The 27,857-nt window shown below is 43.6% G+C and overlaps 1 protein-coding gene across 1 annotated transcript in view; it reads left to right on the top strand.

The window, feature by feature from the left end:
• Positions 1 to 27,857, top strand: part of CD109 (CD109 molecule) — a 143,304-nt gene that overhangs the window by 25,779 nt on the left and 89,668 nt on the right. Inside the window, exons 3-5 of the mRNA XM_081250511.1 lie at positions 658 to 686; positions 8,419 to 8,649; positions 14,856 to 14,981. Coding sequence (XP_081106637.1) covers positions 658 to 686; positions 8,419 to 8,649; positions 14,856 to 14,981 — 386 coding nt within the window. The remainder of the gene's footprint in view (positions 1 to 657; positions 687 to 8,418; positions 8,650 to 14,855; positions 14,982 to 27,857) is intronic.

Raw genomic sequence — 27,857 nt, 5'->3', positions numbered from 1 at the left:
ATGAATGAAGGAACTGAGGGCCTGTCATCACCTCTGAATTCATGTCCCTTAAATGGGAACTTTGAATAAGTACTCTTTTTATTTTTAACTTGAAACATTTTTTCCTTTGCAATAAATAGAGTTGATGAGAAATTGGCATGAGTTAAATTAGCAGTCTTTGTTTAGGAACTTACATGAAAAAAGTCTGCATCATTTTAATACTAATGGTCAGTTATGAGTCCCAGCTCACCCCTGACGTGACTAATGCCTTCCTTTTTTCCCTTTATCACGAGTGTATGAGAAATGAACATTAGAAATGAACCTCAGCTTCCCTCTGTACACTGTATGAAGTGTCCCTCAAACATGTACAGCCTTAAAAGAGCAACAGGAGCAGCAATAACATACACGTGGAAAAGAGAAGCAGAATGTAACTAATTTTTTGGGAGAGGTTTACCCCCTGATAGCCTTTTAAGTCTTAATTCTTTGGCACAAGGATATGTAATAATCTCTCAGGTGTTCTGGGATTTAATAAAATTGTTTTGGTTTGGCTAAATAAGTTTGTGATTCTATAAATTTGATTCCCTCTACATCTGAAAGAGTATTAAGAGAGTCTTACAAGTTTTGTATTATATCACTATATTTAAATTATGACTGTTTCCTTCCCTGTTTTCCTTTTAGGCTCTTTCAAGACACTTACTCTTCCATCCGTAAGTATTTATTTAAAAAATTTGGTTTCAGAAATATACATTGCATCAGTAAAATAAATGAATTAGTATTTTATTGGCTTTTCTATTAATTTACATTCCTTGTGAGTTTGATTGAGTTCAGTTCCACCTTCAGATTGTTTAAGAATAATATTACTTCAGGGAGCTTGGATATTAGCCTCTTCAAACTCACAGTGGAGATTTTCCTCTCGTAAAATGGAGAACTTCACTGAGGGGGAATGGCCTGGACTATTAGCATAGGTACCTGGGCGGGCTTGGTCCTGCTCCTGCCTTAACAAGCCTTCCAGTCTTGGGTGTGTACTTAATGCTCCATCCCAGTTTCTTTGTCCTGGGAAAGGGCAGTGCTCCACTGAGCCGAACTGTACCCTGAGGCAAAATAAAACAACAGTAATTGAATCTGACCCTGTCTTTGTTTAAAATTTTGATTTTTTGTTTCATAATTTAATTTTTGCATCACTTTTGCTATTTAAAACTATTTAAAATATTAAAAAATTTTAACTTGATTACTGAGTGTTTTTGGCATGCTCTTAAATTTTGCACTTGAGGCAAGTGCCTGGCTCACCTCATCATGGTCCCAGTCCTGGAGGAGGGGATAAAGGTCTAGTCTATTTCATAGGGGTTACCTTGGAGGTGAAGTGAGGTGTGAACATGCTGTAGCATCTGCTACAGAAGTGGAAAGGATTATTATTTTGTTGAGAGAGTCATAAAACCTGTTCATTAAATAGTGTTTGTGAACTAGTCCTGAGTCTCATGGCTTTAATTTGGAAGTTTGTGCTTTTATTACTGTTTTGTTTTGGAGCTTCACACATTTAATATACAGTCGAATAGAACATAGCATCCACCAAGAGGACAATCTGGTGTACTTTTCTGGGACTAGATGACTGATGACTTTGACCCTGACACTTATGTAAGGTTGACATTTCCTGATGAGCCAGGTTTCCCGTTAACTCTTGAAGGTTACTTATCAAGCACATTCAGAAACCACATTCATTTTGGGGTTCTTAGAGAATATAGTGCTCCCAAACTATCCTTTATAAAAATTACTTATATTCCATAGCTATTATATTTCTTACCTATTTTTAAAAAATATTGATTTATTTACTTGGCTGCATTGGGTCCTAGCTGCAGCATGCGGGATCTTTTATTTATTTTTTATTTTTTAAAAAATTAACTGTGTTCTTCCAGTGTCTTTTTATTTTATTTTTTGATATTTATTTTCTTTATTTAATCTTTAAAAAATTTTTGGCTGCATTGGGTCTTAGTTGAGGCACGTGGGATCTTCACTGTGGCATGCAGGATCTTTTGTTGTGGCACATGGGCTTCTCTCTAGTTGTGGCATGTGGGTTTTCTCTCTCTAGTTGTGGCACACGGCTTAGTTGCCCTGTGGCATGTGGGATCCCTGACCAGGGATTGAACCTGCATTCCCTTCATTGGAAGGCGGATTCTTTACCACTGGGCCACCAGGGAAGTCCCAGTGTGGGATCTTTTAGTTGAGGCATGTGGGATCTTTAGTTGTGGCGTGTGGGATCTTTAGTTGTGGCATGTGGGATCTAGTTCCGTGACCAGGGATCAAACCCGGTCCCCTTGCATTGGGAGTGCGGAGTCTTAGCCACTGGACCACCAGGGAAGTCCCTGTTTCTTACTTATTATTATGTTTGTACTTACCTTACTAACAAATATACTGTTGTAATAATAGAAAGTGGGGTTGGGGGGAGGGAAGCCCTAAGCAGGCAGACGTGGGGAAAAAAACCCAATCTTAGTGACAATAAGACGTTAGGCTGCATTAATGTGACCTCAGACATTAGGTGCTGGCCCCCCGGTGTCTGTGTCCATAACTCTGTTGAAAAAGTATTACAATGAGAAGATTAAAATAAATCCTGTGTAATATAATTGTCTGATAGCAGAAGGGGTTGAGATTTCAGTTCAGGAATCACAGCTCAACGCATAATAACTGTCTGCTTTCCTCAAAGACGTCCGCAGTGGCACGGCCTTGAGTGTAGCAAGTCTGGAAGGGGCAGGCATGTGGGCGGACCAGGGCACTCGGGCTGATTCCAATAATGTGCCTATAAGCTGTACGTGTCCCAATTAGCTACAAAGTTGGCTACTATTAGTCTTAAAGTCTTAGCCATGTGAAATACTAATCCCAACATCCTATATTTGTCTTCAATATTATGCCATTTCTATTGTATGTAGATATAGCAATTATTTATTGAAAGATTTACCAGCAGTTATATTTAGGACTAGATCCCTTTTTAGTAAAACAAAATTTTAAAGGCTTAGTCATAAAGTGTCTGGGAAAATTTGATAACTCTTGGCAAAAATAGAAGGTTCTGCATTTTTACGAGTGTTCAATTAAAATAGACCCATCTTTCCAAGTGCTCTTGCATTCTGATGCTTGTAGATGTAATATTTTAAATTATTTTTTAAGGTCCTCATGAAGTTTTGCTATAAGATATGAATATATTGGCTGCATTAAAACAAATGTGTTTTTAATATCTGACTAGCTCATTGTTTCTGGTTTTTTTTTTTTTTTTGCGGTACGCGGGCCTCTCACTGCTGTGGCCTCTCCCGTTGCGGAGCACAGGCTCCAGACGCGCAGGCTCAGCGGCCATGGCTCACGGGCCCAGCCGCTCCGCGGCATGTGGGATCTTCCCGGACCGGGGCACGAACCCGTGTCCCCTGCATCGGCAGGCGGACTCCCAACCACTGCGCCACCGGGGAAGCCCTGTTTCTGTTTTTTTTTTTTTTAAATTTTATTTATTTATTTATGGCTGTGTTGGGTCTTCGTTTCTGTGCGAGGGCTTTCTCTAGTTGCGGCAAGTGGGGGCCACTCCTCATCGCGGTGCGCGGGCCTCTCATTATCGCGGCCTCTCCTGTTGCGGAGCACAGGCTCCAGACGCGCAGGCTCAGTAATTGTGGCTCACGGGTCTAGCCGCTCCGCGGGATCTTCCCAGACTAGGGCTCGAACCCATGTCCCCTGCATTGGCAGGCAGACTCTCAACCACTGCACCACCAGGGAAGCCCCCCTGTTTCTGTTTTTGATACAGTAAAATCAGCCTTCAAGAAGAAGTAAATAAAAAACAGAATTTACGCTTAACATAAAGATTATTGTTTGTACAAAACGTGCTAGAAAAAGTTTCTTTTTATTCTCTTTGTAAGTAAATCCAACTTAAAACGAGGGAGTGGTTTTTAAAATTAGCATGCCTAAAAATTTTTTTTAAATTTTATATTGGAATATAGTTGATTTACAATGCTGTGTTAGTTTTAGGTGTACAGCAAAGTGAATCAGTTATACATATACATATATCTATTCTTTTTTAGATTCTCTTCCCATATAGGTTATTACAGAATGTTGAGTAGAGTTCCCTGTCCTATACAGTAGGTCCTTGTTGATTGTCCATTTTATGTATAGTAGTGTATATATGTTAATCCAAACCTCCTAATAAAATTAGAATGCTTTTAAAGTTTAATTACTAATATATTTTAAAATAGAAACTATCATCTTAAATTTCTCAATTTTATTTTGAAAGTTATTTGAAATTACCATTACTTTTGGTAACTGGCGTTATTAGTGAAATAAAGTAGGATAAATACTATTGTGTTGTTTGTTTCCTTAAGACAGTTGATCTTTCAGAGAAGATGGTTTTAGACGGCCCAGATTAGAATAAGGAATCCATTTATTGTCCATCAAGAACCTTTCTGAGCATGCCTCTATCATCCACCTGGAGAGTTTGCGTTTATGTATACACAAAATAGACTTAGCATAACTGGGAATCAATCGTGCTCAACTCAGATGCTCGTTGATATTTTGTTCATCTAAGCCCTGGGTATTGTATAGCCCCAGACTCTTATTCTGCTGCCAGACAGTGTCTGTATATGGGAACTACATCTTTTCCCAGCCCTGTGACCTCAGTTCAACACGTAGGATCCAAAATCTCTGTGGGTAAATAATTGGTTCTTGTGTAAGAGATAAGGAAGTCTCTTGTTAGGGAACCCCTTTATTACCAATTCTGGGAATCCTTTTTGGTAATTGTGTCCCCCAAGAAGGTGGGAAGCAGGTTACAACCCACTGCAGGTCTGGCACAGAGAGAATCTTTTAGAAAGATTGCTTAACATCCCCAGTATTTTCTCGTCTCCTTCTCATTATCTCCCTCTACCGTTACCAATGGATGACCAAGGTCTCTACTGACAGCCAGAGTCCATGGTGACACCCTAAGCCATGCAGCGATGCCTCGTTGTTCATAGGGGCACACCAGGTCCACTCTGACAAGTCCATATTGTCATGCTAGACTTTCCAGCTCTAGGATTAGCACCGAGGCTTTGAGGATCCCAAGTCACCTGAATTTTACATAGGGAGAGGTGGGGTTTCTAACAGGGGAGTGTTGAAAAAGAGAATTAGGATAAGTGAAAGGAGCAGAAAGATAGTCAGTACCGTCTCCTCTTGTGTCAACTCCCTGAAGGAGGATGGAGTAGGGGACAGAGTAAAATGCTTTGCACACTTTTGTGTTAATTCGAATTTTCTAACTCTTTGACCTCCTCGTGGTTAATAGGTCTCTTTAGTTTCAGACCTCTGCATCATTAATTTGACATCAGTCTTCAATCTACTCTCTGTTCTGGGGCCTCTGTGCCACTAAAAATGATCAAACGATATCCAAATCATAGAGAGAAATTCCATCTAGTATATTTTTTAAGCATGAACTATTTATAAACCTGTGCTGTATACAAGCAAATGATATGCTGGTTCCTGGCATATATATTTTCCTGCTTACGGTATTAAGGACTCTGTTTAAAAGAATCTGAGGACTGAAGCATCATTTGAGAGAATAGGATATAAGGATGCAAGTTCCAGGCTAGATTCGCAGCCCTCTAGGGCGTGCATCTTTGGTTCACATTGAATCCCAAGCACCTAGAACAACCTGGAGCTTGAAGGTGCTCAGTGAATGTTTATTTATTAAAGGAAAGCAAAAGTCAGTACTAGAGGTCCTTTGAAGGTGATATTACTGATTGTTTCTCCTAACAGTTTACTATGAAAATATCAAATATCCAAAAAACCTGAAAGAGTTCCATAGGGAACACTCCTGTAACCACCGCTTAGAATCTACTGTTAACATTTTACCATGCTTGCTCAATCACATATTTATGCATCTACTCATCTCTCCGTCCATTAATTGATCTTATTTTAATTTTTTTATTTACTTTTTTGTGGTACACGGGCCTCTCACTGTTGTGGCCTCTCCCATTGTGGAGCACAGGCTCCGGACGCGCAGGCTCAGCGGCCATGGCTCACGGGCCCAGCCGCTCCGTGGCATGTGGGATCCTCCCGGACCGGGGCACAAACCCGTGTCCCCTGCATCAGCAGGCAGACTCTCAACCACTGCGCCACCAGGGAAGCCCTGATCTTATTTTTAAAATGCATTTCCAAGTAAACTGCAAACACCAGTACTTTTCTCCCTGTTTCCTGCTGACCACTGTATTGGTGGTTTGTTACGTTTCTTTCATATTCTTAACCACATTGCTGGCTTTTGGTGGCTGCTATTTCTGGAAAATCTCCTTGGAGCTCTCTGTGGACAACTCTTATTTGCAAAAAGGAGGCGGAACATTAGTTTCAGAATCTCAGGTTTATGAATATGAAAATGAACTAAAATTCAGGTGTGCTCATTATCGATTCTTGTGTAACCTGTTATCCCCAAACTCTGGTGTGAAACAACCATAAACTTTTATTATTTCCCACCATTTCTGTGGGTCAGGAATTTGGGAGCCATGTAGTTGAGCAGTTCTGAGCTGCCGATGTCAGAGCTGCCGTCATCTGAAGGCTTCACCAGGCCTGGGGGTCCTCAGTGAGGTCGCTCTTCACGCGGCTGGCAGGTGGGTGGTGGCTCTTGGCTTCTGTTCCTCCCACTGTGGGCCTCTCACAGGCCTCTTGAGTGTCCTTAGCACATGGTGGCTGACTTCCCCCAGAGCCAGGAATCCAAGAAAGAGAGAACCAGGCAGAAGCTATCCTGTGAATGACGCAGCCTCATTCTACTCTTGAGAGGCAAGTCACTGGGAAATTAGGCTCTACCTTTTTTTTTTTAAATTAATTCTTATTGGAGTATAGTTGCTTTACAATGTTGTGTTAGTTTCTACTGTACAGCAAAGTGAATCAGCTGTACATATACAGATATCCTCTTTTTTAGATTTCCTTCCCATTTAGGTCACCACAGAGCATTGAGTAGAGTTTCCTGTGCTGCACAGTAGGCTCTCATTGGTTATCTTTTTTTTTTTTTGGCGGTATGCGGGCCTCTCACAGTTGTGGCCTCTCCCATTGCGGAGCACAGGCTCCGGATGCGTAGGCTCAGCGGCCTTGGCTCACGGGCCCAGCCACTCTGTGGCATGTGGGATCTTCCCGGACCAGGGCACGAACCCGTGTCCCCTGCATCAGCAGGCGGACTCTCAACCACTGCGCCACCAGGGAAGCCCTGGTTATCTATTTTATACATAGTATCAATAGTGTATATATGTCCATCCCCATCTCCCAATTCATCCCACCTCCCCCCTTTCCCCGTGGTATCCATACATTTGTTCTCTACATCTGTCTCTATTTCTGCTTTGTAAATAAGATCGTCTATATCAATTTTTTCAGATTCCACATGTATGTGTTAATATACGATATTTGTTTTTCTCTTTCTGACTTACTTCACTCTTTATGACAGTCTCTAGGTCCATGCACATCTCTACAAATGACCCAATTTTTTACTTTTTATGGCTGAGTAATATTCCATTGTATATACGTGCCACATCTTCTTTATCCATTCATCTGTCGATGGGCATTTAGGTTGCCTCTCTGACCTGGCTATTGTAAATAGTGCTGCAATGAACACTGGGGTGTGTATGTCTTTGTGAATCATGGTTTTCTCTGGGTATATGCCCAGGAGTGGGGCTCTGACTTTTGAAGGGAGGAGGGTCAGAGAAATTTTGGACATATTTAAAAACTATCACAGGAAGGCTCTTGTTAGAGTAGTATAGTTCATCCCGGGTTTGAATCTCAACCAGTGACCTGGAGCAACTTCCTTTACTCTTCCAAGCCCCAGGTTCCTGGTTTGTAAACTGGTATTAGTTAGAGCACCCACCAGAAGAATTGTTGTGAGGTAGAATGACACGGTGTGCGTAGGCTGAGTGTGGTTTCTGGTCTGTTCATGCTAGAAGGTAGGATTTCCACTAGTGATAGAAACCATAAAACAACGGTGCCATCAAACTTACCAGGACTGTGACACGATGCACAAGATATAGGAAGAGAGCACATCCTAGAACAGGTGAGAGGTCCTGGAGAGAGCATGGCAAGAAAACAAAGCCTGTGCAAATGTGCCTTTCACCTGTGGACTGCCTCAGACAGGGCGAGGCATGGAGGAGAAGGGTACTGTGGCCCACAGTGACTGCCAGGGCGGAAGAGTTTGTACTTGGGATAGGAGGTGACAAGGTGACTGCTGACAGAGCTGAGAGACGTGGTTCCTGCAGTCCAGGGACCCTGTGGTTTAACTGGAGAGCAAACTCCAGGATGTCGAAGGAGAGAAAACAAATTGTTTGATTTTGGTGGTCAGGAGGGACGCATTTTTCAACATCGCGATTACTTTTGATAATTCTATGTATTTAAAATTTCAATTCTCACTTACAGTTAAAAACATTTTTGAGGTAAAACAATGAGACCTTGATACATCTGATGTCTTTTCTCCCCCAGCTACCTCTGAATAGTGGTGACGAGATTTATGAGCTCCGTGTCACTGGACGTGCCCAGGATGAGATTTTATTCTCGAATAGTACGCGCTTATCATTTGAGACCAAGAGAATGACTGTCTTCATTCAAACAGACAAGCCCCTGTATAAACCAAAGCAAGAAGTGAAGTTTCGTGTTGTAACACTCTTCTCAGATTTTAAGCCTTACAAAACCTCTTTAAACATTCTGATTAAGGTGAGTGCCAGACAGAAATAAAGCTGGGGGTTCAGGGCTTCCCTGGTGGCACAGTGGTTGAGAGTCCGCCTGCTGATGCAGGGGACGCGGGTTCGTGCCCCGGTCCGGGAGGATCCCACGTGCCGCGGAGTGGCTGGGCCCGTGAGCCATGGCTGCTGAGCCTGCGCGTCCGGAGCCTGTGCTCCGCAATGGGAGAGGCCACAACAGTGAGAGGCCCACGTACCGAAAAAAAAAAAAAAAAGCTGGGGGTTCAAAGCCATCTCACTGAAGCTCTCTTGGAAGTTCTGCTCACATTGTTGGTACTGGGATGTCTTAGGATTCACGTGGCTAAGCTTCCCTCCCAAAGTGGGATGGTTTCTCTAGGAAGGGGGATGGTACAACACTGGGCTGAGACCTCAGGCTCCAGAGTCAAGCCTGCTTGGATTCCGGTCCTGGCTTCTTCATTGATTAATTCATTGTCAAACATTTATTAAACTTCTGTGTCCTCGATACAGAAGGTGAGTCCCTGCTTAAATCGACTTTTCATTCCAGTGGGTAGTGGACAGACAATAAATAAACATACAGATATGTAAAAAAAGAGTGTGTGTGTGTGTGTGTGTGTGTGTGTGTGAGAGAGAGAGAGAGAGAGAGAGAGAGTGAGTTTGTGTTTGCTGTTTTCTATAGGGTTGTTAGAGAAGTCCTATTTGAACAGAGACCTATAGGAAATAAAAGAATGAGCCTCTACAAACAGAGGGAATAGCATATGCAAAGGCCCTGAGGTGGGAACTTGTTAGGTGCATTGGGGGAACAAGCTTGCAGTGCACTGTTCCCCAGGAAGCGAGGGGACAGACATTAGGAGATAAGGTCAGGTACAGGTCGGTCAGCTGGATGAGGGGCTATACAGGATTTTCTTGGCTATGATATGGACTTTGGATTTTACTGTGAGTGAAATGAAAATTCACTGGAGAATTCTGAGGAGAGGCATGATGTGATCTGAGTTAACATTTTAAAAGGATCACTCTCTGCTCTAAGAAGAATAGGTGTTAGCTCTGTGACCTTGAGGAAATTAATCAACCTCTCTGAGCCTCGGTTTCCTTATTTGTAAAATGTGTAAAAATAATAATATCTTGTAAAGGTTTTTGTGAGGATTATGTGATATGATTCAAGTAAAGCATTTAGAACTGTGCCTGGCACATAGAACATGCTCACTGAACATTAGCTATTGTTGTACTAGGAGCCCCTCTGGCAGGAAATCTTTTGGCCTCCTCTGCCTGAGTACGCTGGGCTCTGGAGGCAGCACGGTTGGCAGACTGAGTGCTTCCAGGGAGGGCCAAGCTGGAGGCAACTGACATCCGGCTGGACCTGGTTTTCTACGTTTAAGCTGAGGAGAGTATTAGACCTTTGACCAATGACATAGAAATAGGGTGACCAGTTTGCTGGGACTCTCTTGATTTTAGTACTGGAAAATCCCCTCAGTTCCAGGACATTGGTTGGCATGGACATACGTACACTACCAAATGTAAAATAGATAGCTGGTGGGAAGCAGCTGCATAGCACAGGGAGGTCAGCTCAGTGCTTTGTGACCACCTAGAGGGGTGGGATAGGGAGGGTGGGAGGGAGAAGCAAGAGGGAGGTGATATGGGGATGTATGTATACGTATAGCTGAGTCACTTTGTTATACAGCAGAAACTAACACACCATTGTAAAACAATTATACTCCAATAAAGATGTTAAAAAAAAAAAGAAAATGTGGCACAGGAAAAAGAAATGTTGTGAGGAATAACAGAATGGAAGGCAAATTTAGGCTTTTTAGTTCAGTATCTTCCTATTCTTAGTTTTTGTTGTTGTTATGAGCTAAACAAACACACAAACAAAAATCAAGCAAACAAACATGTATACATATAACTTCAAGCCAAGATGTGTTTATAGCAGATATCACATTGGTTGGCATGTTTCTTGAATGGAACAGGTATTATTTCAGAGTCAGCAGCTCTGTGAGTGTCTGCCTCTGCTGTGTTGGAATAAAGCAGGTCGCCATAGTGAACAGCATTTCTGAATTCAGGTAACTCTCTGAGCAGTTTATGGATGCCATTCATACCGCCCTTCATCATTTATCCACAAGTACTGAGAACTGACTCAACGCTCTGTGTAAATGGAGGGGTTAGACGTGAATGTCTGCATGTGTCTGGCTGCTTACAGTCGACCTGCCTCTTTCTGTCTCAGGTGAATAAAAATCAGCCCTGGATAAATTGTCTGTTGTAAGCGTTAACCCAGAACGAACCCTGCTGATTGTGATTTGTGGATTCTTTGGGTGGGTTCCTCTCTCCGATTTTGGACTTCGCCTGTCACGTTTGACTTTCCCAGAAGTGCACAGAGAGCCCTTCCTCTTGCTATTTCTTGTCCTGAGGGATCCCGCTGGCCTGGCTGCTGGGTGGTCCCCTTGGCCAGGGCAGGAGAGTTCTACCCGGAACCTACTGTGTTTGGGACCAGTGAGTGCATGCACCTGTGGGTGCCATACTCACCACAGTACTTACTCATGGGTCAGAGCGTTGATGTGAATGCCCATACCCTGCACTCTTCCATCTGAAAACAGCCCTTTGGGCCAGGGTTCACCAGACTGTGATGTTTTCTTTTTCTACATCTTTCAGTATGGGACAGGTGGTTTCTTAGAAAAACTTCCCAGAGAAAAGTGGGACTGTAATGTAATGAGAGCCCCTGACTTGGATGAAATTGTACTCTCTAGCACAGCACCACCTGCAGGCAAGTGTGGAGAAGGCATCTGGGAACTGCAGGAGGCCAGCTTTTTGGGGCCCATTTACCCAGCCAAGAATGACTGACTGTAGGATGTGGCTAAGATATTGACCATCATAGCATGTTCAGGCATGTTCAGTGTTTTTTTGGGGATCATTGGGTGTTTTCCCTGACCCAGTAACTGACCTTCTCAGGAAGCAAAGGGGCTTCAGGGACCTTTTTATGGTGGAATAAACCTCTTCCCCTAATTCTGGCTTCCTGCAGCCAGTCCTTACACTACGGAAGTAAGTGCCTCCAACGCTGTGATGGCAGCTGGCACGCTGTTTTCTACCCTGGCCGCCCTTCCTGAGAAGTTGTTGCTCCTGGTATAGGTGAGTGATCTTGTGGGCACAGCTCCTAGCTTGGGGTCCGCCCTGTGACTGTGCTCTGACACTTTGGCCTGGAGCAGTGGTGACTCCTCACTTAAGTGATTTGATGTCTTTAATTCTACATGCTAGGCACACACCTTGTGCATCATCCAGGACTCTGGGGACTGGCAGAAATATTTGCCTTCTCCAGCCAGGGAGTTGATTGCTTGGGATGGCTGACACAGGCACCTGATGGAGAGCCCAAGCTGTGCAGAGGTGACTCGAAGAGCATGAGGGGACACTTTCCCAGTGTCTCCAGCCACGTGGCTGTTCAGGCTGTGACAGGGGCACTGTTCACATCATACTTGGCTGTCCTGTGTGCATCCCAGTAGGAGGTGACCACATGCAAATGCTGGGCTCTGCTGTGATGCCACCATGTGTCACCTGTTCAAATCCTCATGTGCTCTGTAAGGACTTCTGGCATTTCTACATTCTCTGTCTCTTCCTTGTGGGTGATATGCCCAGGTCCAAGACAGCCTTGGGAAACGAGGGATTTATCTCATTCACTCGCAGCCCTGCAGATCCTCCAGGTTATCAAAGACTTCAGTTTGGATTTCCTTTGTTTGTAGGGTTGTGGGAGAAATGTGTACCTTCACCAGAATAATACATCGGTGGACTATATGCATTTCTCTCCCTACGTTTTAAGCGACACTGGGAATTATTATTATCATTTTTTATTTTTGTCAGTGTGGTGGAAAAAAAATGTCCTTTCATTGCTTTCATTTGCATTCCCTTAATTCTTAGACAGCATATATTTATTAGCTCTTTGTATTTCTTCATTTATTTTTGATCCTTTGAGCTCCGTAGCCATCCCAGTCTTGACAGGGGCAGGAGAGCCAGCTCTGACTGCAGTGCCTGCCCCAGGGCTTGCCAAGGATGGTGACCTGCTTATTCTTGACCCACCTGTGGTCTTTGGTTTTTTAAAAAATTTTATTTATTTATTTTTGGCTGCATTGGGTCTTAGTTGCTGCACGCGGGCTTTCTCTAGTTGAGGCGAGCGGGGGCTACTCTTTGTTGCGGTGCGCGGGCTTCTCATTGTGGTGGCTTCTCTTGTTGCGGAGCATGGGCTCTAGGTGCATGGACTCAGTAGTTGTGGCTTGCAGGTTCAGTAGTTGTGGCTCACGGGCTTAGTTGCTCCGCGGCATGTGGGATCTTCCCGGACAAGGGATCGAACCCGTGTGCCCTTCATTGGCAGGCAGATTCTTAACCACTGTGCCACTAGGGAAGCCCCTTGGTCTTTGGTTTTAACAATTAGTTTCTGCCTTCCTAGACCACTTCCTACTCAGTTCTCAGCATTGTACTTACCCCGACTTACACAGTCTCCCCTGCTTGCGGAGGGAGGTTTCCTCTGGCTTCTAATAACCAGGCCAACCCGCTACCTTGAGTCAGAGGATAGAGATTAGCAATCAGGGATGGTGGTGGGATGAATTGGGAGACTGGAATTGACATATATACACCAATATGTATAAAATGGATAACTAATAAGAACCTGCTGTATAAAAAAATAAATAAAATAAAATTCAAAAAAAAAAAAAGAATCAGGGAAAAAATTTGATCCCAGAGTTCATAATCCAGGGAACAAAGAAACACCAAAACCAAAAAGTAACAATGACAAAAACCACCATAAAACCCAGATAACAAATGAGAACCTTAAACAGTAGTACATGTTAGGGGGGTAAACTCCGGGCGCATTGGGGTCTCTCCAGGGAGTGATCACTCCTGCCTCTTGGAGGCATGTGTAGAAGGCAGGAAGCTGGAGCTTATTTCACCATCTGGACAAGGAAGGAACGGCCTTCCATGCAGCAATGGTAGAGGCCTAGGTGCATGGGCGTTTGGGGCAGATTGCAAACAAGTCTGTATGTTTGGAGGAAGATATGAGTAGAAATGTAGATGGGGTCAGCTTACTAAGTCTTGTAAACTACGCAGAGGAGTGTAGATCTCATTCTGTTGGCAAACAGAAGTCATCGTCCCCTGGTGGTCTGATATACTGGTCATAGCGAGTGTTTACTCATTGCATGTAATTTGCCAGGAACTGTGTCTGGTGTTTCAACCACTTTGCCTCAGCCACAGGTTTGTGTTTGGCAGTGGGGAAGATGTATTGGAGAGGCAAGATTGGAGGAGAGAGGTTAGTAGTTGCGATAGTTAGAAAATGGTGGCTGGACGTGAGATTTTAAAGGGACAGAGTTGACAAGGCTGGGATGGGATTGGACGGAGGGGGCGTGCTCCGGGAGAGCCTGGGAAGGCTCAGGTGTTCTTCATGCAACCCCTTGGTTAAGCACCCTCATGACACAACTTTTGTTGAATCAAGAGACACGTGGAGGGCTTCCCTGGTGGCGCAGTGGTTGAGAGTCCGCCTGCCGATGCAGGGGACACGGGTTTGTGCCCCGGTCCGGGGAGATCCCACATGCTGCGGAGCAGCTGGGCCCGTGAGCCGTGGCCGCTGAGCCTGCGCGTCTGGAGCCTGTGCTCCGCAACGGGAGAGGCCACAACCATGAGAGGCCCATGTACCGCAAAAAAAAAAAAAAAAAAAAAGACACGTGGGTTTGAATCCTGAGTTCCATCATGTGTTGGTGCTGTGATATTGGACCAGCTGTTTGTGGTTGAGGGCTTACCTAACCTCTCTGGGCGCCCGTTTTCTCAGCTGTAATGGGAGGATAATCCTAGGCTGGAGGAGAATCATAGTGACTGAATGACGTGGGAGTGGTGGTGACAAGGCCGAGTGCCTTTAATACAGGGGCCTGTTACCCCTACCGTGGGGTTTTCTCTCAGCAACAACACCAGCAGCAGCATAGGTTTGGTGAGGTACATGTTGTAGTGTTTCATGTAGAAGGAAGTACGTGCCAAGATTGAAAAGGTGGAGCAGAATAAAGATGCTCTCAGGAGAATATGAGAAAAGAAGTGATTTTTATTCATCCTCTTTGGTAGTGTAGAGCTGACATTTTCCAAGAACTCCCTCTGTCCCACATCTTGGATGTGCCTGGGGGTACTGCAGGGCCGTATTCGTAACCAGGTTGGATCCACATCGCATGGGGGGTTTTATATCGTTAACGTGCATGGTTTTCGTTGTAGGATCCCAAGTCAAATTTGATCCAACAGTGGTTGTCGGAACAAAGTGATCTTGGAGTCGTTTCCAAAACTTTCCAGTTATCTTCCCATCCGATACTTGGTGACTGGTCCATCCAAGTTCAAGTGAATGTGAGTATAAATACATTTTGTGGGGGAATGTTAAAATGTTTTAAATAGGTCCGGTGGGGAAAATATCCCTGAAGTCATTTATTTAGTGAACAGAAAAACATTAATCTGAGTATCTAGATAATTTAAGTGGTTTTATTTTTAATTTACTATTGTTACCAATGGGTTAGCCTGTGTTATAACTGATTAGAGTTTTTTTTTTTTTTTTTTTTTTTTTTTTTTCTTTTTGCGGTATGCGGGCCTCTCACTCTTGTGGCCTCTCCCGTTGCGGAGCACAGGCTCCGGATGCGCAGGCCCAGCGGCCATGGCTCACGGGCCCAGCCGCTCCGCGGCATATGGGATCCTCCCAGACCGGGGCACGAACCCGTATCCCCTGCATCGGCAGGCGGACTCTCAACCACTGCGCCACCAGGGAGGCCCTAGAGTTTTAATCATTGTTGTCTTTTTATATAATGTAACATTTGACGGTTAAGACATTTCACATTTTAGTATAAAGCTGAGTAAATATTTATTGTACTTAGTTATTGCACACATTGAGTATTTTAAAACTAAGTAATGAATACATAGCTATTATGTGGCAAATCTTATGTCTCAGAGTAATGACTTCTGATGAGAGATTGGTCTAAGCTACTTTATCTTTGTTTTAAAAACTCTAGTGACCTTTAGGTCTTTAATGCATTTTGAGTTTATTTTTTTATATGGTGTTAGGGAGTGTTCTAATTTCATAAGACCAGACACTATCAAACTCTTAGAGGAAAACATAGGCAGAACACTCTATGACATAAATCACAGCAAGATCCTTTTTGACTCACCTCCTAGAGAAATGGAAATAAAGACAAAAATGAACACATGGGACCTAATGAAACTTAAAAGCTTTTGCACAGCAAAGGAAACCATAAACAAGAACAAAAGACAACCCTCAGAATGGGAGAAAATATTTGCAAATGAAGCAACTGACAAAGGATTAATCTCCCAAATAAACAAGCAGCTCATGCAGCCAACAAACACATGAAAGGATGCTCAACATCACTAATCATTAGAGAAATGCAAATCAAAACTACAGTGAGGTATCACCTCACACGGGTCAGAATGGCCATGATCAAAAAATCTATAAACAATAAATGCTGGAGAGGGTGCGGAGAAAAGGGAACACTCTTGCACTCTTGGTGGGAATGTAAATTGATACAGCCACTATGGAGAACATTATGGAGGTTCCTTAAAAAACTAAAAATAGAATTACCATATGATCCAGCAATCCCACTACTGGGCATATACCCTGAGAAAACCATAATTCAAAAAGAGCCACGTGCCCCAATGTTCATTGCAGCACTATTTACAATAGCCGGGACATGGAAGCAACCTAAGTGTCCATTGACAGATGAATGGATAAAGAAGATGCGGCACATATATGCAATGGAATATTACTCAGCCATAAAAAGAAAAGAAATTGAGTTATTTGTAATGAGGTGGATGGACCTAGAGTCTGTCATACAGAGTGAAGTAAGTCAGAAGGAGAAAAACAAATACTGTATGCTAACACATATATATGGAATCTAAAAAAAAGAAGGTTCTGATGAACCTAGGGGCGGGACAGGAATAAAGACACAGACGTAGAGAATGGACTTGAGGACACGGGGAGGGGGAAGGGTAAGCTGGGACGAAGTGAGCGAGTGGCATGGACATATATACACTACCAAACGTAAAATAGATAGCTAGTGGGAAGCAGCCGCATAGCACAGGGCGATCAGCTCGGTGCTTTGTGACCACCTAGAGGGGTGGGATAGGGAGGGTGGGAGGGGATATGAGGATATATGTATATGTATAACTGATTCACTTTGTTGTATGGTAGAAACTAACACACCATTGTAAAGCAATTACACTCCAATAAAGATGTTAAAAGCAAAAACAAAACCAAAAGCAAAACTCTAGCGTCCTTAACAGCTCCATCAGTCTTCTGCTCCCCAGGCTTCTTTCTGCCCAGCTCCCCCGCTTGCTTCCTGTATGTGCTGCCAAATCCTATGGCTTCGACATCTAACAGGGCAGGGGCACTAGAACGCCCTCCGTGTCTCCGCCTCGAGTTTTCTCTGGTGCATCACTCTGTGGTGTTTGAAGATTCATTGAATATTTTCTAATTTTTTTCTTTGGAATTTATTAAAATGTATATAAAGCCACAAATGAGAGCTTTAAAAATTCTATTAGAACAGGGCTTCTCACTTTTGACATTACGGTAAAAAATTCTTTGTTGCGGGGCTGTCCTGTGCTATGTGGGACGTTTAGCAGCATCTCTGACCTTTGCCCACTAAATGCCAGTAGCAGCTGTCCCCTCCCTCCAAGTCGTGACAGCCAGAGATGTCTCCAGATGTCACCAAATGTCCCCTTCGAAAAATGCCCTCTCCCTCCTCCTTCGAGAGCCACTTTATTAGAAGGAATAGTCATTCATTAGCAGGTGGCCTGAGGTAAGATAAAAGTACCAAGTACCTAATAAATTAAAACTTAAAAAATTTTCCTTTAGTTAGCATTTTCGGGGGCCACATTTTAGAAGCAGAACTAGGTCCCCTTAGCACATGTTTTTTGAGCGTCTGCATGAAGGTGAGGATCACGCCGGGCTCGTGGAGAGTTTGTGCCACAGAGGAAGTGAGGAAGCGTCCAAGGAATTATGGGTGCTGAGAGCGGGGGTGATGAACGCTGGGGGTACCCGACACTGGAGCTTGTAGAAAAGGCGGACAGAGTAGGTGTTTGTGAGACGTAGGAGAGAGGAGGGTTTGTGTCGAGGCAGGGAAGGTGGAGGAGAGCCCCGGGGTCTGGGGCCTCGGGAGCACGGAGGGACTGGAGCATGCCGAGGATGCTGGGAGCTGCAGATTAGGAGGCGTGTCGTGAGTTTTAAGGAGTTAGGACTTTATTCTCTGTTCCCACGTTTTGGTTTCATGATCATTTCCCCAGGAATCGGCTGTTTGTCCATCCATCCATCTAGCCATTCATCCATCCACCCGTCCATCCATCCATCCATCTACCATCCTCCATCAGATATGTGTTGAGGGCTTAGAGTGTGGTGATATGATACCACGAAGGCTAACATCTGATCTCTGTCTTCAAAGACTATTGCGGGGAGATGACTAATATGACAAAGTGAAGTGACACAAGGGTGACAGAGGGACACGAGGTGGTGCAATAGCAGAGGACTTGTGAGGCGCTCAGTCAGTGAGGCCCGTCAGGTGCCTCCAAGGAGCGAGTCTCACTCAGGCCGCCTGGGGATAGAGACGGTCTGTTGTCAGCATGAGCACCTGTGCTTTGGGGCCAGCGGCTTCCCCATTCCCCTCGCTTCTCTCCAGCCTCTAGGCTGTTCTCTGGTCCAGATCTGGACTGAGCGCATTGGCTTAGCCTAATAACCATGTCCTCAGACTACTACAAGCAAGCCTCTGCCTGGGTGGCTGGCAGCCCGCAGACGGGTCACTGGGTCAGATGTCCATCGCTGGCCCATTCCGAGGCCACCTCTGCACAGTGACCAGGTCTCAGCCTTGTGGGTAGCAGCCTCTCTGGGATTCCTTTGTTCAGTGTGTGGTACACAGAATATGTACCAGGGGAGAGAGGAGACTAGAATAGTGGAGAAAGGCTGGGAGATGTGAGACTGTAGGGTGAAAGAATTCACCCTACGGATTTCTCATGTAGTAGTTTGTGGACTTGACCTCCCCTATTGCTTTAATAGGAAAAAAAGATAAATGCTCTTAAGGAAATTCAAGTGCTTGAAAAATTAAAAAACATTCACAAAATCTGGTCCTTGCCCACCTCTTTGGCCTTGTTAAGGGCCACCCTTACCCTTGAACTCTGTGCTTTAGAGGTATTATTCCTTAAGTTTCTTAAACTCGCCAGTCTGTCCTGTCCCAGAGCCTTCCAGGCAGGCTGCTCCCTCTGCCTGGAACGCTGTTTTACTGCTGTTTTTCTAGCTCCTTGCTTTTGTCCTCAGGCATTATCTTTGATGGCCTGGCGCCTCTGGACGTTTGCGTAGCACACTGTGCTTCTCTTGGTCCATTCCTGTCACTTGATTGGCAGGACCTGATACGCAGAGTCTGTATGAGGTCTGTAGGCAGAGTCTTGTTCCCCTGTGTCTTAGAGACAGCATGGTTCTTTGCACAAGGTAGAAGTCAGTACTTGTTAAATGAATGCGTGAAAGCTATATCATAGTCATTGGTCTTGAACTAAATATAATGTCTCCTTTTCCACATTCTATGAACATCTTTTTTTTTTTTTTTTTTTTTGTGGTACGTGGGCCTCTCACTGTTGTGGCCTCTCCCGTTGCGGAGCACAGGCTCCGGATGCGCAGGCTCAGCGGCCATGTCTCACGGGCCCAGCCGCTCCGCGGCATGTGGGATCTTCCCGGACCGGGACGCGAACTCGCGTCCCCTGCATCAGCAGGCGGACTCTCAACCACTGCGCCACCAGGGAAGCCCCATCTTTATCTTTTTGAAGACAGGCATATTGATCAGGAACTTATTAGTGGTGATGTCATGTTTTTTCCTTCCATCTTTATTGAGATATAATTGACAAATACAATTGTAAGATATTTAAAGTGTACAATGTGATGATTTAATATACATATACATTGTAAAAGGATCCCCCCTAGGTGATACAATGTTAAGGCACACAACTAAGGGAAAATAAGCCCCGTTATTAAAAAAAAAAAAAAAAAAAAAAGACTCCTCCAATGGCCACCAGAGGTCAGTATAGTCAAAGAAATGTTATGACAAGCAAACTGGATCCAGCCTTGGTCTCTGGTTTATCTTTCCTTGACTCCTGCACAGCATTCAAGGACTTTATATTGCTTATTATGAAACTCTTTTCCTTTTAGCTGTGAATAATTATTATGGAGGATATATATTTATTATTTAAACAATCTACCATTATAGACCATATTTTTATTTTCCCAAGGCAGTGACCATTCTTAGTATAAATTTTAGGGAGGGGAAAATAATTATTTTCAGGACACTGTTTTGAAATCCCATTTTGTCTCTAGAAAAAATATGGCCTGATTTTAGTATTACTACTGAAGGACAATGTATACAGGACTTACCAGAGCTTTGATTTGTAGTGACATGCAGATAATCAGAGTGGCATTATTATAAAGCAAGTCTTGATGATTCTTATTTTTAAGCCCTCTTAAAGTTAGTAAAATTTAGTAAGAACTCTGACCTTTTTGTGTGCTATTTGTGCATATACTTAATCTATATGATTGCATCGGATGGGACTTGTTCTTTGCTGCTTTGGGAGCAATCACCGTCCCTGCCGGCTCTCCCACACTTTGGTCCCTTCCACGTCTCCAGGCCCTTTTCCATCAGTTCTCCCTTAACTTCCTGGAGCACCAGACCCTCCCCGCAGAGGGAAGGGGTTTATTTTAGCCATAATACCCCTCCACAGACATGTGTTTTACAGAGTTGTTATACATCATGTACATTATAGGTCAAGTGGGGAAATGTGCTCTAAGTTGATAATCATCTTACAAATACACCTTGGGAAGATGATTTGTTTTAAAAGTCAGGCATTGCTTGTATTTTCGTTTTTTTGTAGTATTTCTCTAGTTGCCTTATCTCTTGACTGGTATCCTTGGTTCTCCCAAATAGTTGCAAATGTTTTTTTTTTTCTCCCTATTTTTTAAATTGTGGTAAAATATACATAACAGGAGATTTACTGTCTTAACTATTTTTTTTTTTGTTTTGTTTTTTTTTTGCGGTACGCGGGCCTCTCCCGTTGCGGAGCACAGGCTCTGGACGCGCATGCTCAGCGGCCATGGCTCACGGGCCCAGCCGCTCCGCGGCATGTGGGATCTTCCCGGACCGGGGCATGAACCCGTGTCCCCTGCACCGGCAGGCGGACTCTCAACCAGTGCGCCACCAGGGAAGCCCCTGTCTTAACTATTTTTAAGTGTACAGTTCAATGGTATTAAATACATTCACAATGTTTTGCAACAATATAGTGCATCATCCATCTCCAGAACTCTTTTCATCTTGCAGAACTGAAACTCTGTACCTACGAAGCAATAACTGCACATTTCCCTCCTTCCAGCCCTGCCCTCATGTCCTGGCACCCATCGTTCTACTTTCTGTCTCTATGATTTTGACTACTCTAAGTACCTCATAGAAGTAGACTCATAGAGTGTATGTCTTTTTGTGACTTTATTCCACTTAGTTTAATGTCTTCAAGGCTCATCCAGGTTATAGCACGCGTCAGAATTTCCTTCCTTTTTAAGGCTGATGCATCTTCTGTTGTATGTATATTCCGGATTTAGTTGAAATTTTCTGGCACCTTTGATTATAAATTGTATTCCAGGTTACTAGAAGGCAGTTTTAGAGGTTCTTTAAAAGAGAGGCTGGTGCTGGAGTCTGAGCACCAGGCTCCCAGGAGGCAGGAGGGATCTTACCACACTGCCCTCTCCCTTGGGCAGCCTCGGCTGGCCCAGAGTGTCAGGTCTCTGGGCGACTCAAGCATCAGTGTCACACTCCTCTGAGGACCCGAAGGAAGAGTACTGAGAGAGCCCTGCTTCTGGATATCGCGGCCCTGCGCCTTCCTTCCTTGGGAGCAGACAGCGTGTCTTTCCTCCCAGAGTGGCTGGTACAGCTCCCGCTGCTGGGACTTAGCCGTGGTTCCCAAGCACTCGTGTGCCTGGGAACCCGCTGATGGCAGCTCTCGTTCAAGTTGCGCACCCCGGCGCCCCGCCCCCAGACAGCAAGTCAGTATCGCAGGCAGTGACCTAGGAGTTTGCATTTTACATTAGCACCTAGGGAATCCTATTTGTTTTCAGGACCACGTTTTGAGAAGTGCTGCTGTGTGCCCACAGCTAGGCACCTTCGGGTTCTGTCTCTTCCAGTGAGAGGCGGTGGTGGGTAGTGGAAAAGGCACGCCCCTGATTCGTTCTTGGAACTCCCTGATGGAGAGACGGAGCTACTTACTTGACCCCTCTAAGTGAGTAGCTCCGCTCGGCCCCCTGGCAGCCTAGACTTTCTAAAGCAGATGATACAAATAGATGGAGAGATATACCATGCTCCTAGATCGGAAGAATCAATATTGTGAAAATGACTCTACTATCCAAAGCAATCTACAGATTCAATGCAATCCCTATCAAACTACCACTGGCATTTTTCACAGAACTAGAACAAAAAATTTCAAAATTTGTTTGGAAAAACAAAAGACCCCGAATAGCCAAAGCCATCTTGAGAACGAAAAATGGAGCTGGAGGAATCAGGCTCCCTGACTTCAGACTATACTACAAAGCTACAGTAATCAAGACAGTGTGGTACTGGCACAAAAACAGAAAGATAGATCAATGGAACAGGATAGAAAGCCCAGAGATAAACCCACGCACATATGGTCACCTTATCTTTGATAAAGGAGGCAGGAATGTACAGTGGAGAAAGGACAGCCTCTTCAATAAGTGGTGCTGGGAAAACTGGACAGGGACATGTAAAAGTATGAGACTAGATCATTCCCTAAGACCATACACAAAAATAAGCTCAAAATGGATTAAAGACTTAAATGTAAGGCCAGAAACTATCAAACTCTTAGAGGAAAACATAGGTAGAACACTCTATGACATAAATCACAGCAAGATCCTTTTGGACCCACCTCCTAGAGAAATGGAAATAAAAACAAAGATAAACAAGTGGGACCTAATGAAACTTCAAAGCTTTTGCACAGCAAAGGAAACCATAAACAAGACCAAAAGACAACCCTCAGAATGGGAGAAAATATTTGCAAATGAAGCAACTGACAAAGGATTAATCTCCAAAATTTATAAACAGCTCATGCAGCTCAATAGCCAAAAAACAAACAACCCAATCCAAAAATGGGCAGAAGACTTAAATAGGCATTTCTCCAAAGAAGATATACAGACTGCCAACAAACACATGAAAGAATGCTCAACATCATTAATCATTAGAGAAATGCAGATCAAAACTACAATGAGATATCATCTCACAGCAGTCAGAATGGCCATCATCAAGAAATCTAGAAACAATAAATGCTGGAGAGGGTGCGGAGAAAGGGAACACTCTTGCACTGCTGGTGGGAATGTGAATTGGTACAGCCACTATGGAGAACAGTATGGAGGTTCCTTAAAAAACTAAAAATAGAACTACCATATGACCCAGCAATCCCACTACTAGGCATATACCCTGAGAAAACCATAATTCAAAAAGAGACATGTACCAAAATGTTCATTGCAGCTCTATTCACAATAGCCCAGAGCTGGAAACAACCTAAGTGTCCATCATCGGATGAATGGATAAAGAAGATGTGGCACATATATACAATGGAATATTACTCAGCCATAAAAAGAAATGAAACTGAGCTATTTGTAATGAGGTGGATAGACCTAGAGTCTGTCATACAGAGTGAAGTAAGTCAGAAAGAGAAAGACAAATACCGTATGCTAACACATATATATGGAATTAAAAAAAAATGTCATGAAGAACATAGGGGTAAAACGGGAATAAAGACACAGACCTACTTGAGAATGGACTTGAGGATATGGGGAGGGGGAAGGGTAAGCTGTGACAAAGCGAAAGAGAGGCATGGACATATATACCAAACGTACCAAACGTAAGGTAGATAGATAGTGGGAAGCAGCCACAGAGCACAGGGAGATCAGCTCGGTGCTTTGTGACCACCTGGAGGGGTGGGATGGGAAGGGTGGGAGGGAGGGAGATGCAAGAGGGAAGGGATGTGGGAACAGATGTATATGTATGACTGATTCACTTTGTTATAAAGCAGAAACTAATAAAAAAATTAAAAAAAAATAAAGCAGATTTGGGGTCATGGTCTCAATTTTTATAGCAGCTTTTCTGGAGATTTGGATACATAGCCTGCGTAGGAACCCCTGAACCAGACGACCTCTTAGTCTCTTCTGGCTGCAACTGACTGCAGTTTCTCAGCCCTTTTTTTTTTTTTTTTTGAATTTTTTTAACATCTTTTTTGGAGTATAATTGCTTTACAATGGTGTGTTAGTTTCTGCTTTATAACAAAGTGAATCAGTTATACATATACATATGTTCCCATATCTCTTCCCTCTTGCGTCTCCCTCCCACCCTCCCTATCCCACCCCTCTAGGTGGTCACAAAGCACTGAGCTGATCTCTCCATGCAATGTGGCTGCTTCCCACTAGCTATCGATTTTACATTTGGTAGTGTATATATGTCCATGCCACTCTCTCACTTTGTCCCAGCTTACCCTTCCCCCTCCCCATATCCTCAAGTCCAGTCTCTAGTAGGTCTGTACCATATGCTAACACATATATATGGAATTTAAGAAAAAAAATGTCATGAAGAACCTAGGGGTAAGACAGGAATAAAGACACAGACCTACTAGAGATTTCTGTTTGTTTTTAAAGAGAGCATGCTTCTAGTTCGTACTTTTCTACTGAGGAAACCAGTTTGTCCCTTGTACAGCATAATGTATTTGGTGCTGCAAATTGTGAAACTTCTTAGGGTGTGAATGTGCTTGTGGCACAGGATGCCTGGACCAGGATCCTTCCACCTGGAGCCCTGTGTTGCAGACAATAGTCTGTGTCTTGGTTGTTGGTTAGATCCGTTCTTCCCAAGTCCTATCACTATGAGTAATTATTGGGTATAGAACAACTTCAGTTCTTCGGATGTTTAGTTCCAGTCTTGATGGGTACCAGAATATTTGTGATTCTTTCTAATGAGGGAAGGGATTCAGGAAAATGCTGTCTTCTGGGGAGATTCTGGTTTCTCCCTTCTCACACTCAGTAGATAATCTCCCTTTCTACTTTGTAAAGAAAACACATGTCATCAGATAGGAGTTTCTTTAAATTTCTCTGCCACGTTTACATATCTACCTTGTCTGCACCCATCTCATGCTTATCCTTTTCTTTTACAGAAAAGATATAATTCTTCATATCTAAGACCAAATCCTTGACCTCTTCATGGGCTTCTCCTTTCTCCTGCTTTCTCAAAAACCTTACAGTCTCCCAAAGACCATGCTGGAAATCTCAAAATCTCAAAAGATAAACTGAAGCATATTAAAAAATTTGAGTTTATTTGAGCAGAAATCGATTGGAATTGGCAGTGCCAAACTGGAAGTGGTTGGAGAGTCCCCTCATTTAAGAGGTGGAGAGACTTTATAGAGAAAAGATGGAAGCAAAGAAAGGAAATCATAGATTGACCATAGCTTAAAGCCTAGGTGACTGTTTCTGATTGGTTGTCCTTAGCATTTTGATTTCATAACCGTGAGGCATTCACAGGCTTAGATCCTGGTTTGTTTATGTAGGGCCCCCACGGCATGAGAGCCCCATCTGTCCAATGGCCTCCTTATTTAATTAACTGAAACCTTTTACCCCTCTTTCTCCTTTGCCCCAATCATGACCCAGTCAGTCACTGAACCTAATACTTCTTCCTTTAAAGTGTCTCTTGAATTCATCCATCCCTCTTTAGTTTTTGTTGCCCCCTAAAGCAGTCCCCTGTTATCCTCAGACTGGACCATTATGACCTAACATAGAAGGTAGTCATGTATTTGGTAAACAGCTGCGAGCCCCTGGGAGTCTCCCTGACTTCAGTTCCTTTCCCTTTAATCACCCCACATGCTGTGATCTCCCTAAAGTACTACTTTAATCATATTACTGCCTAAAAACTTTCTGCAAAAATCAATAATAAGACAACAAATATCGATGATTTCTTTTGTTTGGGAGTTTATCATAAACATGTCATTCTTTCTACTGAATAATGTTTGGTTGTTTTTACACTGACCATGCATTACTTTCATAATCAGTGGGAAATAATGAAAGTACCATTTTTATATCTTTTATAATTTGAGAGAATCACTCACATACATTTTTGCTTTCTCTGTCCTCAGAAGTCTGGTATGAAATTTATAACATTGACATTCAGAGTAAAATAAAAGTTACTAGAGCCTCCCACTGTCTACAGATGAAATCTAACACGTTAGCCAGATGTCCAGTACCCTCCACAGCTTGACCCGCAAACTCCTCCAATTTTCTCTTCGACGACTTTGTTACTGAGCTCAGGCTCAGGTGCAGAAAGCCAGACTCTGACAGCCAGTATTTGCAGCAAAGTAGGGGTTTATTTCAGGGTGCCCAGCAAGGGAGTGGGGGACAAGCGTCAGGTCCACTCCAACCTAGTCTGTGAGTTGGGGTGTTTTTAAAGGAAAAGAACAAAGACGCCGCACTTAATCATCATCTTGTGACATTTCTTTATTTAACCCTGGCCTAAAGACCAAATACAGCCCAACGCCTGTTTTTGTAAATAAAGTTTTGTTGGCACACAGTCGGTCTCATTTGTTTGTGTTGTTTCTGGCTGTTTTTGTTGCACCGGCAGAGTTGAGAAGTTATGACAAGGACCATATGGCTTGCAAAGCCTAAAATATTTACTGCCTGGCCCTTTATAGATAAAATTTGCGGATTCTTGTTCTAGACCAATAAACGTACTCAGTGTCAGTGTTTTCATGTTTATCTGTGGCATAAATGGCTGCTACTTCTCTGAATTATTATTAATTTAAAATATTTCAGTATCTTCGACATTTTTTTAAAAGTCTTTATTGAATTTGTTACAGTATTGCTTCTGTTTTATGTTTTGGTTTTTTTTTTTTTGGTCGAGAGGCATGTGGGATCTTAGCTCCCTGACCAGGGATTGAGCCCACACCCCCTGCATTGGAAGGCAAAGTCTTAACCACTGGACCTCCAGGGAAGTCCCTCTTCTACATTCTTGATTATATATTTTGTAAAAATATTTTATAAAAAAAACGAAACTCATTGTGAAAATTGGTATGGCCTGATTGCCTAATGACCACATGCTGAAAATGACAAAACTCATTTCTGCTTTCCAAACTCCTTGGACAGTAAAGTAATTTAGTTCTAGATTTGCATTTTACCACTTATAAACACCCTGGGAAAACCTCATCTGGTACAAAGCACACTGTCAGCACTCAGTTACACGATGATTTCTTGATTTATTGGAACAATTTAAATGACAGTGAAAAGAAGCGCTTTTCTCCCACTTTTCCTTCAGTTTTCCATGATGGCTGGCTTCTTCCACTCCCTGACGTTCATATTCCTTCTAAATGCAGGGCAGAGAGTTAAGCTTACTCCATGGGAAACTTGACAAATGGCTGTGCCTCCTCAGGGTAGTCTGAAGGTTATTTCAATTTCTTTTTTTTTTTTTTTTTTTTTGCGGTACGCGGGCCTCTCACTGTTGCAGCCTCTCCCATTGCGGAGCACAGGCTCCGGACGCGCAGGCTCAGCGGCCATGGCTCACGGGCCCAGCCGCTCCGCGGCATGTGGGATCTTCCCAGACTGGGACACGAACCCGTGTCTCCTGCATCGGCAGGCGGACTCTCAACCACTGCGCCACCAGGGAAGCCCTATTTCAGTTTCTTGCAGGAGATGCTGTACAATAACTGAGGCTAAGCTGATGAGCCCCCGGTATCAGAACCAGCCTGGGGACAAAATTCAATGCGTTCACTCATTAATACATACATTCATTCAACAAACCTTGAAAGCATGCTGAATTAGGTGCTGTGCCCCCAATGACTTCATAGTCTGTTTCCGGTGATGGGCACAAAGCAGATAATTGTAGTATACTGTGTTAAGTAAAGTGGTAGAGTTATACACAGGGTGTTATGGGAGAGAAGGGGCTCTAACCCAGCACGGGGAGAGGCGATCACGAAAAGGTCCCTGGTGGAGGCTGAACCCAGATAAAGGAGTCCAGGATGTTCTGTAGAACCTTCAGGTGGAGGTGTCCCGAAGGGGGATTTGAGTCTGAATCGCCAGCTTGAGAGATGGCCAGAGATAAAGGGTTAGGGGTGTCTAGCGTAGAGATGACAGTTACCACCATGAGGGTTGATGAGCTCACTTATCAAGAG

This window comes from Mesoplodon bidens, assembly GCF_964165515.1.
Source record: "Mesoplodon bidens genome assembly, chromosome: 12".
NCBI lineage: Eukaryota > Metazoa > Chordata > Mammalia > Artiodactyla > Ziphiidae > Mesoplodon > Mesoplodon bidens.
Note: the sequence above shows the minus strand (reverse complement) of the source record. Positions and strands in the feature narration are given on the sequence as shown.